Raw genomic sequence first — 14,432 nt, 5'->3', positions numbered from 1 at the left:
AAAATATATCATGATAAAGTCAGTGGAAAATACAACATAGGAATGAATTACCTGCAGTAATCCATTTGGGTTAATCAAGAGCGTCTCAATGGGATGTACCCCCATAATCACACAGCTGATACACACATATTCAGACATAACTTCTGTCTCTATGTATACAGTCTTAGGGATTTCTGTATGCCCTCCATTTTTAATACCCTTGGCTTTTCTTATTCAACTGATTGTGGAAAATTAAAGATTTAGCTCTGTAAGAAAAAGCTCTTTAATACAAACAAGGACCAATGGAAAAAAGAAAAAAATGCCATCAAGGCTTAGAAATGGGTAGAGGAAGATACTCATATATTCCCGAGAGGGTTCTGATCTTGGAAGAACCAACTTCAAGGACAGGGAGTGAGGCCTTGGGGACAGGGGCAAGCTTCTGGCCCTTACCCTGGGGTGAACAGCGTTTCTGGGCAGGAAGTATCTCAGAGGGAGTATCTGGTGCTTTCTAGTTCCGAGGAAAACCATGTACTATGCTTTGGGGCAGGACGCAGAGTCTGAGAGCAAGGACTCACCACTAGGGCACCTCTCTCCACCACAACCCCTGGAGTTACGGTACCTAAGGCTGTGCTTTCTTGATAGCAAGGATAGGCTAAGGCAGGGAGGCTTTTATCAAAATGGGTCCAAGATGGAGGGAGGGCACTAGGGCACTGAAGTTCTTTCAGTGCCTGAGATCTTTGGTTTTAACTAGGCTCAAAGCAGCAGTTTTTACTTGAAGTAGCCTGGATCTATGTCTAGAAGACCTACATGTGCAGGTTCAGGCATCATTGTCTCCTGGAACTTCTGATGGAAGAGTGTGTGTGTGTGTGTGTGTGTGTGTGTGTGTGTGTGTGTGTGTGAAAGCAGAGGGGTTGGGGAGGGGAAGGGAGAGGGAAGAGGAGAGAGAGAAGGCAAGGAAAAGAGAGAGCAGAATTTAAAAACCTATGAAAAAAGTTACCTTTCTTCTTTCCTCTGCAGCCTCCAGTTTCTTCTGGATCTCCTCCAGGGACAGATCTTTCTTCTTGGGAGAAGCTAAAGTTCGTGGGGCTTCTGAGATAGGAGATGGTGGCTTTAAGATCAGCTCAAAAGCCTGGCCGGAGGCACGTTTGTTGATTTGCTTCACTTCCATATCTGAGAGATGAATATTTGAGAAGGTTAAGCACACAGAACACAGGCATGGGTTTACTAAAATAATTTGAATTCTGGCAATTAAAAGTAGCCTTGTTATTCTGGCAAAGATGAGTAAAATGCTGCATATGATCATTTACTCTACATTGTTTGAACATATAAGACCTCTTTCTTTCGTATAATTCTAGATATATTTTAACTGGATAAATATTTACAGTGTGGGGAAATTCAATAATGTCCATAGGGAGTTGAATCATGGTAGGCGTGCCCAGAAAAAAATAGCCTGAATCGATTTTAAACTAACTTTATTTTCCTTTTGAATAAATATGAGCCTCATATGAAAACCAAGGAGCACAGATTTAGATTTTTTTATTGTTTTGGAAATTAGCATAGCGGGAAACACTTTCAGATTACATAATGAGGAAAATAACAAAGTCCTCCAGTTCTCACACCTAATCCTGTGGTTAGAAATCACAGGAGCTGTGTTGGAACTGATGTAGCTCCCTGAATGGTTGGAAATACCTGCAGCAGTCAAGGCTCATGTGCAAAGCATCCTGCTGGTTCCTGTTTTGCCCTTCAGTGTGTCTGTTGATCTGAGTCATCAAGCAGTGTAATGTCCTCTCTGGGGAGGACACTGTGGTGGGGGTCCCTGTCTTCAAGGTGCTTATAGTCTAATGAAGACAATAAGACAGGGTACCATGGTAATCTCTTTGCTTCTACTTTGTTGCTACTTAGAATGTCCTTCTTCATCATCCCTCAGCTGTAGACAGGAACCGGGGGAAGAGGCATTGTAGTAGGGGAGGGAGGGGGCAACATCTGCTTATCTAATTTATACACTCTGTACATTTTAAAACTATTTAAACTCAATAGCTGTATAATATGCATAGTAATTAAATGGGCAGAAACCTGAAAATGCATAATATAATTTATAATGTAATAAATTATAATGTAAAATAATAATTTATAATGTAAAATAATATCATTTATAATATAAAATAGAGTGATAGCTAGCACCTGCTAGGATATTAGTGTAATTACACAACTTACAGCTTAGTAAAATATACTGATTTTTAGAAGCTCATTGGACAGCTCTAACTTTTAGATGAGTGTTTTTTATTTTGAACCCCAGACTACACCCCTCTCATTTTGGCCCCCCAGTCCTTGTTTTGTCCTCTGAGCCCACCCAAAGTCAGGCCAGTCTCTGTTGTGCATCACATTAATATTTGAAAATAGTTATGATTTTCCATTTCAAATTTTTTTCCCCAGTCTAAAGCATCCTCAGTGTCCTAAAGTGACACGGTTTCTAGATCTTTGCTACTGCATCACTCCCTAACCTCACAGGGCTCACTAATTTATTAATGTCCCTTAAAAGTTGTGGCAACCAAGCTGGCCAGGTCTCCAGGCTAGTTCTGACTAGAGCAGAGCAGAGAAGAATTATAAATTAGCTTCCATTAACATTCTTTTAGCAGCCTGGTTAGTGCACTTTCAGTTTGTGGTCAGGTAAGACACCAGGTGAACAGGAACTGACCTTACTTACTTAGATCTGTGAATACTAACAGATCATATAGACAAAGTCAATTCAGTAAGTATGTTAAAAATGATGTGGCTTTTTTCACAAATATAAAAAAATTTTAAATCTTCCTGAAGGCATCCAAATTTGTACTTATATCTTAAGTACAATTCTATAAAAAGCGTGTAAATTTATGGAAAAGGATTTCAAGAGAACAGAGGCAAATAAAAATCACTTATTTGATGAGGTGATGGGATTTTAAATGGATAGAGTTAGAGACACTGAAATCAGAACTGCCTGTATTTGCATCCAAATAGTAAGCCCTGCTTACTAGGGTGTGATACTGGGAAGGTTAATTCACTTCTTTAAGCTTTCATTTCCTCAACTAAAAGATGGAGATAAAAGGCACCTTTCTCATAAGACTGTTGTGAAGATTAAAAGATGAAGGATACTTGTCCAAATTAATCAAATTATATACATTAAATATGTGCAGTGATTTGTAAGTTACCTCAATACAGCTGTTAAAAAAATTAAATTGTAAAGGTGTTCCAAAAAAAAAAGATATAAAGGATACTAAATGTAAAGCACGGGCCATAGCACTTAGTGTTTATAAATGTAAATAATAATTATTAATTCTTGTGATAATATTTGTCTACAATAAACACTTCACATTATTACCTAATATAGAAAGAGAAGACAAGGTTACAGACGTTGGGAATTTGAAATTCTCTACCAGTTCTTTTAGGAAGCAGTTAATGAGCTATGTTGAATTGTCTATTTGACTTCTAAGACTCAGCTTATATATAACCTTTGATTTTCGTTTCCTTCTCTCCAGTCCCTAAGAGGGCAGAAACCATCCCTGTCTTCTGTGTCCTACCAGTAAACGCTGCCTTAGCAAATAATCACACTGAGTTCCACTTTCTGGTTATCTGTATGTTGTAATTCTCTTCTACTAGGCCATGAGTGCCTTAAAGAAGAGGCCTGAGCTGCATTCTTCACTGGAGCCTCAGTGACAACACATGGTGAGATACAGTCTCAGAAGAAACATAGCTGGATTGCTAGTCACAGCCACATTTAGCAGATGAAGGAAGGACCAGTGTGTTTGTTGACTGAATGAACTTATACGAAGTAGGCGTGGGACCTGCATTCTAATGAGAGTTTTGGTTGGAAACCAAAATCTTTTTGCATGAAAGACATTTCCTTGTGAAACAGTTAATTCATATTTATGATGCTTGTGCCATGAGAGAATCAGTTTGAAAGAAAAGCGTCTTTGAGTCCTGGAATATTTTAAAGGCATATAAGGAGTTAACTGCCATAGATCCTTTCACCTTACCTTTAATGTATTTCCTTATACATGTGGAAAAGAAAATCGTTGTGAGCCAAACAGGTAGCCAGATATGCCTCAGCTTTATATACTACATATGTAACTGCACCAAACATTTTGATTAAATGGACTGAATTACGTAAAAATGGTATTGTGGATAATGTCAGCTACCATTTTGAATGCTTACAAGAGGCCAGGCTCTATGCTAAACATGAAACCATTTAAACCCAGCAACACCATTGGGAGGAAGATATTAGAGTTAAATTGGGCTCAAAGAATCTAAGTTACTTGCCCGAGGTCATGCAGATACTGGCAGAACCAGGAAGGTAATAAAATTAAGTAGTATGAATCAGGATAAATCAAACCAAAAAGGTTTTACTGCAAAATAAGGTTCATAGCTATGCCAGTTCTTCAGGATTTTCTTTTAAAATCCTCTTTATCTGGGGCTTCATAGGTCGGTTTTACTACTGGAACTTATTAGGTTGTTGACAGCACACACAAAATATGGGGATTTTATAAAGACTACACTAAAAAACTGTGATGGTGGTTGATTTTCTCTCCTGAGTTTTCTAACTACAAAGCATTTTCTTGCAAATTGTGATCTCTAATTACAGCTTAGCATATCATGTTATTTGCAAAGAAAAGCCTCGGACATATTGTGGTTGTTGACATGCTGGATGCGATGGCTAATAAGCACTCAGCCATGTTTCTTAAGAGCCATTAATGTGCTGTCATTAACATCAAACTCATACTGTTTTGAGCAAACGGCAATCAATAAGACCCATTAGCTAGACGCGGCAGGTCAATAGTAATATCCACAAAATATTGATTTAATTATATCAGGAACTTTGAGACAGAAACAAATATATCCAAGCTTTGCCAACTGATCCAGCCAGCGAGGGCATTTCTATCGTAGGCATCTTACCGTCGTAAGTATAGATGTTGATGTTGCGAGGTTCCGGGTAGAAGCAAGAGCAGATCAGTGACAGCATGGACAGCTCCTTCATTTTTTCCTTGTAGGCTGAAACAAAAGGCTCAAGATTAGTATCTATCATTTTCTGAATTTCCTCTGAACGTTTCTTTTAACCTGAGTAATAATTGTAGTCTCCTGCAGAATGAATGTTGCCAGGGACACTGCTCTCTTTCACAAAATATAAATGAACGAAAGATGGAAACGGACTCTGGGGTGCATATTCCTTATTACAGAGGACATAAAACACAAATTGTTGCAGGTTAGATAAGAAGTGAGAGAAAGGGAGCTAGAGAAAGAGAGGAAGGTAGAAGGAAATGAGATCCAGCAGGGTAGGAGGGAGAGACAGGAAGATACAGAGGAAGCAGAAACAGACAAAATGGGCAAAGAGAAAGGTCCATTCCAGTACATTTGCACGCAGGTCTGTTGTATATAAATCAGCTTCAGGAGCTGTCCTTTGCTGGTTGACCCTGAATGGCCACATACACATTTGGAGAGTCAGAGAACTCATCAGGACAGTTATTAAGCAAATATTGATATATCTTGCAGGGGCCAATGTTGCTTATTTCTCTTCATCCCAAGTGCACTTTTTTTTTATCTCCCTCTTTCCACACACACCAAAAACCTGGACCTGAGATCTGATAAGGATGCCTCTTCCTCTCTGCACACTCAGTTTGGATGCCAAGCAGCTGCTGGAGTTCAGACCTTCCTCCCCCTTCACTCCCCCCACCCCCCATTTCATTTTCCCCTTTGTCCTTCAAGAGGTCTCCTGTCTAGGAAACCTTAGAGGGCCTCTTATCACGTTGGTCATCACTGGGACAAGTGACCAGATGGGGATAAAGAGGTGGGATCCTCTCACCTTTGTTGGTTATATAATTAGCAAAATTAATAAATTAAGGAAAATGGAAGAAAAATAATAGAGATAATGTGCACTGACTTGTGAGAAAGTATAAACAAATGGTGATGTCCTAACATATTGAACCTCACAGGGGGCATGTACCTCTTGGCAGGGTCTTCTGATCGTTATGTAACCCATGGAAGAGGAGTACCTTGGCAAGGTGAGAATCTGCAGAAGATGGTTTGGGCATTATTGCCAGGTGCATCTTTGGTTAGCCAGTAGGAAACAGATTCAGTATCTGGATGTTTTAGAGCTACAGAAATTTAGGTTGGGAAGATTCTAAGCGATCATTTAGTCAACTGTCCACCCATTGTACCATCAATTTTGCAAATGAAATGGCCCACAGAGGCTGAAGTCATATATGGCCAGTGACAAAGTTGGGATCTCTGGATAAAATGTAGTAAATCAATCTGTCTTAAGATTGCCAAGAGGCTTTCTTCTAGCTCTACTTTCAGAATGAGATTCAATGTGCCGGGCTTCCCTGGTGGCGCAGTGGTTGAGAATCTGCCTGCTAATGCAGGGGACATGGGTTTGAGCCCTGGTCTGGGAAGATCCCACATGCCGCAGAGCGGCTGGGCCCGTGAGCCACAACTGCTGAGCCTGCGCGTCTGGAGCCTGTGCTCCGCAACAGGGGAGGCCGTGATGGTGGGAGGCCCGCGCACCGCAGTGAAGAGTGGCCCCTGCTTGCCACAACTAGAGAAAGCCCTCGCACAGAAACGAAGACCCAACACAGCCAAAAATAAATTAATTAATAAACTCCTACCCCCAACATCCTCTTAAAAAAAAAAAAAAAAAAGAGATTCAATGTGCCAAGAGAGCTAGACATGCTTGCACACCATTGAACCATACACAAAGACCAATAGTGTCATACTGCATATGGTTCAACCTAATACATCCAGAGCATCTCTCTAAAAGAATCTCCATCCCTATTTAGCTTATTTCCTTAAAATAAGCAACACAATTTGCCTTGTGCCAGAATAGTCCTGCCAACACCCATTCTGAGAGATTTTTACTGGATGCCTTTGGAATTTTAGAAGGCTGAAACCACATTTCTTTGTCCTATGTGTCTATTTAGTTAATAAAATTATGTCACTTATAAAGGTCCAAGCCTATCTTCACATGGATGTTCAGCGTGAACCACAGTATCTGTCACATAAAAGCATTTTGTGGTTCAATGCATTTAATTCCATGAACTGATTAAAACCAAAACAGCAAGCCTTTGTAGGCTTGTACCTTTTTCTGGTAAGAGGATGCCAAATGCTACCCAAAATATTTTGCAAAATTAAGCACATATTAGAAGCACATGTTAAAGACATCAACTTTATTAGGGAAGGGCAATCCAAAAGCAAAATAAAAGATATTCTGTCTCATAGAAAAGGGAACCTTTCTATACTGTTGGTAGGGATGTAAATTGGTGCAGCCACTATGGAAAACAGTATGGAGTTTCCTTAAAAAAACTGAAATAGAACTACCGTATGATCCAGCAATCCCATTCCTGGATATCCAGAAATGATGAAAACCCTAATTTGGAAAGATATATGCACCCCAATGTTCATAGCAGCACTATTTACAATAGCCAAGACATGGAAACAACCCAAGTTCCCATCCACCAGTGATTGGTTTAAGAAGATGTAGGGAGTGTATATGTGTGTGTGTGTGTGTGTGTATATATATATATATATATATATATATATATATAATGGAAAATTACTCAGCCATAAAAAAGAAATATTGCCATTTGCAGCAACCTGGATGGACATAGAGAATATCATACTAAATGAAGTAAGTCAGAAAAAGATAAATATATGATGTCTCTTATGTGTGGAATCTAAAGAATAATACAAAAGAATCTATATCAGAAATCTAATCTAATCTAAAACAGAAACAGACTCACAGACATAGAAAACAAACTTATGGTTACCAAAGGGGAAAGGGAGGGGGCAGGGATAAATTAGGAGTATGGGATTAACAGATTAAAAACTACTATGCATAAAATAGATAAGCAACAAGGATTTACTGTATAGCACAGGGAAGAATATTCAATATCTTGTAATAACCTATAATGGAAAATAATCCGAAAAATATATAAAACAGAATCACTTTTCTGTACACCTGAAACTAACACAATATTGTAAATCAACTATACTTCAATAAAAAAAGATTTTCCATTTTATAGAGAGGTAACAGATTAAAGCTGTAATAGAAAATGAATTCCTACTGAAGAAATCATTCCTCAACATCTGTCCTCAGTTTCCTGGAAATGAAGTTCACCAATTTTCAGTAAGGTCACTGATCTAATTAAGATTGATAAAGGTGTAAACGTTGTCAGGAACCAACACATTTAGAGCCCATGTGTAATATATAACTGACTGATAAAAATGTTTGTTCTTTCCTCTCTTAGGTGGTCTGGGGACAAACCCCAGCTCGTCTCCGTGGGTGACTTCTTTAACGGCATCCTTACTTTGATTATGTTTTTTAAACATCATGGCCTGTGGCTCTACATGGCACGACACTATCCAGTAGCAGCCATTGCATAGATTTTCGCTGATATAGTTGCTCTGAATCCTATGGAACCCCGTAAAACCAGTTGCAACCACAGCGCAAGCAAATTCTGATTGTTTCCATGCAGCAAAGGCATACTGTGAAGATAGGTCTCCTTTCCACTTGCTGCAGTTGCCCAAGACTTTCCCTAGACGGCATTACCCTTCCTAATCGTTTCCACTCATCTACATCCTTCCCAAGATCTGAATCCCAATTCAGATCACCCCTCTTCAGCGTTTCCCTCTCTTTGGGATACTCCCACATTGATCCCCTGTTGTCCTTAGTAGGCTATACTACATAATCACGATTATACACTGTTATACTTGATTATATACTGTTTCAGGTCATTCACTACTGGTTTCTGATGCGTAAGTTTTGTTTACTAAACTAAACTCTTTGAAGGCAAATGTTGCATCTTACTCATTTATGAAATAATTTACAGCATGGTTCTGAATGGAACAGAAAGCAGTTGCTTAATAAGTAGTTGTTGGCTATTTTGCTCACTGATCTCCCGTTGTGGAGCACAGGATCCGGACCCGCAGGCTCAGCGGCCATGGCTCACGGGCCCAGCCGCTCCGCGGCATGTGGGACCTTCCCGGACCGGGGCACAAACCCGTGTCCCCTGCATCGGCAGGCAGATTCTCAACTACTGCGCCACCAGGGAAGTCCTGATTTTAAGTCAATCTCTCAATTGACAAGTATCAATATTTATGATCACCACCTATGGTCAAAAGTTTCTGTAGGCATTATGAAATTAAAAAGATATATATGTGTCCTCATTCTTAAGGAGCTTTCAAGTCAGGGAAATGAAGTATATGGATATAAAAAGCGATAGAAACACATGCAAAATAGGGTAAGCGTCAAATAGAGGTAGGTGATTTGTACTAGAAATTCAGAAGAACCTCAAAGCCCTGGGGCCGTAGGGAGGGTGGTCAGCAATGGCTTTACAGTTAGAGTTGCCAGATTTAGCAAATAAAAATACCAATACCTAGTTCAGTTTTAATCCAAATATTGCACGGGACATACTGAAAACCATTCCTTGCTTTTGCGAAATTCAAATTTAACTGGGTACCTTTTATTTTATATGGCAACCAGAGCAAATGGACCAGGATCATAAGACTGAGTAGGGTTGAGGAAAGCAAAGAAGAGAGGAGGTATATTTGTTATTGTTGACATGGAAATGGGTTTATAAAGAGACCATATGGAAAACTTTTGTGAGTGGAACAGTGAGTTTACATAAGGATGGATGACTCAACTCAACTTCAGGGAGCATAATTCAATTCCAGGTCTTTGCGAATGGCCTTCTCTGTTTCAGGAGACAGCTTTTTCATAGACTACACTACAAAGGGTTTTTAGAAGTTGTGTCCTGATAGTAAGTCTTCTTTGAGGTCAGTTTGGCTCCAAGATTTTGGGTAAGATGTTCTGAAATTTTGCTCATGTAAAAGGGTTGCTGGGACTTAAAAACATTATGTGTACATTAAAACATGGATATATACAAGAATGTTAGAATTTCAAGAATTTTAAATGTGTAAACTTAAAAGAAATTTGAATTTGAGAGTTTAGTTATGAGTCCACCCTTAGGAATATTTAGGTGAGAAAGTTTGAAAAGCACAGAGTTGGCAATGGGTTGGTTCACTGTAAGTCCTGGCTTGCCTGCATCGTTCTGGCTTAAGCCCATTAGTAACATTAATAACGTCCCCATTCACGGTCGAAACGTTTGGCTATTATGAGTCATCCTAGCAACAGGAAGCCACTGAACGTTTTGAAAGTGGAATTACCTGATAAAAGCTCTTCTTAGACCTATTTGGCCGTTTTATGCAGGAAAGGTCCATCGCTAGGAGACACACTTAAGAAACAGTTGAATAAAGTTCAGCAGGTAATGCAGTGTGGTTTGGGGAAAGGGTAGTGCAGAGGAAAAGGAAAGGGAAGATGCAGGGGACTTTATGAAAGATGAATTGTTAGAAAAGAATACCTAAATTTGGAGTCAAGGGCAGATGGAAGAGAGTGAGAGATCCTAATGGATGGGTAGCCAAGGGAAGCTTTCCAGAAAAAGGGTTGCTAAAACTGAGTCCAGCTCATCTAGGATGAGCTGGCCTTGCAGAAAATAGACCATGGGTTGAGGTACGGAAATATATATAATTTGAATAAACTTTTTTATTGACAATAAAACAAATCCCAAGCAAATGTGAGTGCTATTAGAAACATGTTAAGATTTCAGTATTGAAATTTCATACTTTGAATTGACAATCATTTTCTTCATTGGTTTTTGGAAATCAGCATATATTCATCTTTTCACTATACCCAACACCAAGCAGAGCGTGCATGTTTGTGAGGATGTGGGAGGAGATAGGTAATTCCATATGTTTTTCATTGTTACTTGCATTTGCTATTTACTATTAATGTTTACAGGTAAGTGTATTTCTTTAGTAAATTCATTTAAAATTCAATCCACATGATACATAATGATTTTATAGCAATATCCACTTAACCTCATGGTGTATGAACGCTGATATTTTTTCCACTCTTCTAAATGGCTACAATGAACTATGAATAATGGCAACAGCTGCGATTTTTTGAGAACAAACAATGTACCAGGCATGGTGCTAGCTGGTTGCATGTATTTTCTCATTTAATCATCCCAACAATACGATAAGAGGTACTATAATTAGCCCAGATTTACAGATGAAATTAAAAGACTCAGAGAGGTAGTGTAGCTTGCCCAATGTGCAGTAGATGATAAAGTGTGGAGTTTAGTTTGAATGTAGGTCTGCCTGACTCTAAACGCTTTGCTGCTAACGTTATTCACTTCCCCAAGAATTTGCTCAGGTGTATTACACTTACCTTCACCATCTACATATTGTCTCTAACTAGAAAATAATGCATATTATTACTGACTTTTAAAATGATGAGTTCAAGACTTTTTTCTTTCCCATTTTTTCTTTGGCATTTGTTGTTTAACTTTATTGACTGCATGGCTATAGGTAAGTGTAGGGGTTTATAGAAAGAAAATGTAACTTTTTTTTTACTTGTGGATTTTACTTGGTACAGAGATGGCTAGAAAACGCAGGAACAGTTTCTCAAAGGGAACTTTGAGTATATGTATATTTTATTATATGAGTAAATATATCCTTACACACTCATATTCCAGCTAATGAGGTAAAAAGAGAAAGTGGTAATTATCTAGGTATTTTAGGAAACAAATACTTTTGCATCAGTTACTTGGATTATTATTTTAAGGATGATATATTTTGGCAGGCAATCACGTAAATTTTCTTAATTTTTTTTTGGCTTTTTCCTGTGTGTGTGTGTGTGTGTGTGTGTGTGTGTGTGAATCTGGAGATTGTACTTCTCCCTCGAGGAACAAAGAGTGGTTGAGGAGAACAATACAATCCATACTAGAGATTTAATTATCAGATTAGATCTTGGCATAGATTAAAATAGCAGAGATTTTGTTTACTTAGTAAAATATGAAATAGACACACACATACGTATGTATATACATATAAAATTATTTCTCCCATTCTAAATATATATCACAAGCTCTAAGCCCTTTGCTCAAAATTTCAAATGCATCTTAATTTTATACACTTTGTGTTTCAACAAGACAATATCTATATTATTCATGACAATATACTCCATTACTTTTGAAAGGCTTGAATAATTAAAAATAAGTGTTTTTAAAATGTTCATTTTTTTTTTCACCTGGCTTGTGTGGGAACGACCGTCAATATGAGTTCTCATACTCACTGTGTTGTTATTTGATTTAGAATCAGTAGTATCACAAAAATATCTTCCATTTATTCATTCTGGGAAAAATTTTATTTGACTCAGTTTTGGCTAATGCAGAGTATAAAAAAGAAATAATATGTATTAGACTTCCTGTTAACATGTGAAAGACAGTTATGGAATGCTCTGAAAATGTCATTAATGTACTACTTTGGAAGAAAATATCTCATAATCTCTGGATGTGCTACTGGTCTGTGTTCCCACATAGCAGTGTTAACCATAAGAACAGAGTCATTCAAGGCACTCGTTGCCTGACCATGGATTTGTGTTTTGGGGGCTCCGATGAGGGATGCTCAGGGTCTGTTAGCACATTGATTTTCCTCCTTGCCTTTCTCATGCAGGTAATGCAATCATTGATCATTTTAGTCCAGTAGGGGGTAGGGGTGGGGTTTCTTGGCAAGTCCTAAGATACTCAGTTTGGAGTCAACCTAAATTTCTTCTTTTGAAAGGTCTCTGGGAAGAAAGTAAAGGACACAGGTGATATACAGAATGCAGGATATAAGTTCCTTGCAATGATTTTACAGCAAGTAGATTTGCATTGGTTTCTAAGAGATTTCATTGACAACATTTTTTTATTTGAAGCTTTCCAATTTATATAAACAGTGAATTAAAAGCACCTCTTTCGAACTTCCCTGGTGGCGCAGTGTTGAGAGTCCGCCTGCCGATGCAGGGGACACGGGTTCGTGCCCCGGTCCGGGAAGATCCTACATGCCGCGGAGCGGCTGGGCCCGTGAGCCATGGCCGCTGAGCCTGCGCGTCCGGAGCCTGTGCTCCGCAACGGGAGAGGCCACAACAGTGAGAGGCCTGTGTACCGCAAAAAAAAAAAAAAAAAAAAAAGCAGCACCTCTTTCTTTGGGAAAAATCGCTGTCATTTCCAGGTAGGGGCATCTTTAGGATCTGGCAAGCTGGGGGCGATAGTTGTGGACATTCCTGGCAGTCCTCGTTGCTGTTGCCAGGGTTTAAATGACAGATAATGGGAGAAACAGGATACTCTGCTAATTGATTCTAAAAAGACTCAAGACTTACACCCAGAGTCATTAAACACTGAACTCGCACTCTACCACTGATCTCCTAGATCTGACTTCTCTCTGTGCCTCCTATTATGTGTCTTTAAATAGATGGGAATCTGTTACCTATAAGCTCTTTTTCTGATGCCTTCTTTATCCATGTCATAAATTAAGCTCCCACAGCTCATCTTAACTTGATTTTGGCCATATTGTGTTATTGTGTGTGTGTGTGTGTGTGTGTGTGTGTGTGTGTGTGTATGTGTATTGTGTTTGGTAGTCTGATTGCTTTGAGGTCCTAGAGCCTGAGGTCAGATTATCTTCTAAAAGTCAAATCTATCATCCCGTTTAGAAATACTTTCAGGAGTTCCATCACTGTGATTTTCTTCTTGAGAGATGAAATAGACTAAAATGATTCTATTTAAAACATTTGCATACTATACTGGCTTCAATTTGGACCCTAAAAAAAACTTAGCTTGATGAATATGTAATTGAGAATTCAACATTTACATGAAAAATAAATCTCAAATTTTTCAAGATCTATTTTAACATCCCAGAAGATCACTGATATGAAGTAATGTTCTAGATATTTCTGCCATGATGATGTAATGCTAATCCAAATAAATATGGGTTCGGTTTGTATTTATTCCACTCACATCTCCCCACAAGGATTATGATCTCCTAAGCTATAATAACCAGGGAGGTTCTGAAAGATTAATATTTTGATAATCCAGAGCAGCATATTTTTTCTGTAGGAATAGATACCAAATCAAATAAAGGAACATTTAAGAAGGTCAAAGCTGTACAACCCATCATTGGATTTTACAGAAACATATGAGGCTCTTAAATTTCAATTCCATTGATTCTTGGAAAAACAATTGTGACAAGGAAAAGAAATTGGGTGACGTGAATCAGTCCTTGTGATCAAAATTATAATAAAAGCAGTAAATTGTATCAATTTGGGACCTCACCTTACTCTTGATTCCAGGTCAAGCACCTGTTGAGTTAATGAGAATTCCGCTGTTATCATGCAGGGTCTTGTTCTTTTATCTTTCCCCTGGTAAAGAAATTCTTGTAGTTCTACATGGAGACCAAACTACGCTGTGGTTTACAGGGGTAATGGGAGCACTTTATTCTGTCTGCAATTCAAGTTTTATTGGCAAGCCTAATTCTGGGTACCGAGGGATGTGTTTTTCTTAAGTCACCAGTAGTAGTCACAAGCCTAGGATGATAGCTAAATTGGTTGGAACTTA

At 38.6% G+C, this 14,432-nt stretch overlaps 1 protein-coding gene across 1 annotated transcript in view; it reads right to left on the bottom strand.

The window, feature by feature from the left end:
• STMN2 (stathmin 2) overlaps nt 1-14,432 on the bottom strand; it is a 53,311-nt gene that overhangs the window by 19,146 nt on the left and 19,733 nt on the right. The window contains exons 2-3 of the mRNA XM_065895178.1: nt 4,906-5,001; nt 977-1,149 (exon numbers count right to left, since the gene is read on the bottom strand). Of these exons, the coding sequence (XP_065751250.1) occupies nt 977-1,149; nt 4,906-5,001 (269 nt within the window). The remainder of the gene's footprint in view (nt 1-976; nt 1,150-4,905; nt 5,002-14,432) is intronic.

This window comes from Phocoena phocoena, chromosome 17 (genome assembly GCF_963924675.1).
Source record: "Phocoena phocoena chromosome 17, mPhoPho1.1, whole genome shotgun sequence".
Lineage (NCBI taxonomy): Eukaryota > Metazoa > Chordata > Mammalia > Artiodactyla > Phocoenidae > Phocoena > Phocoena phocoena.
The sequence above is the reverse complement of the archived record's forward strand: the minus strand, read 5'-3'. Positions and strand labels throughout refer to the sequence as shown.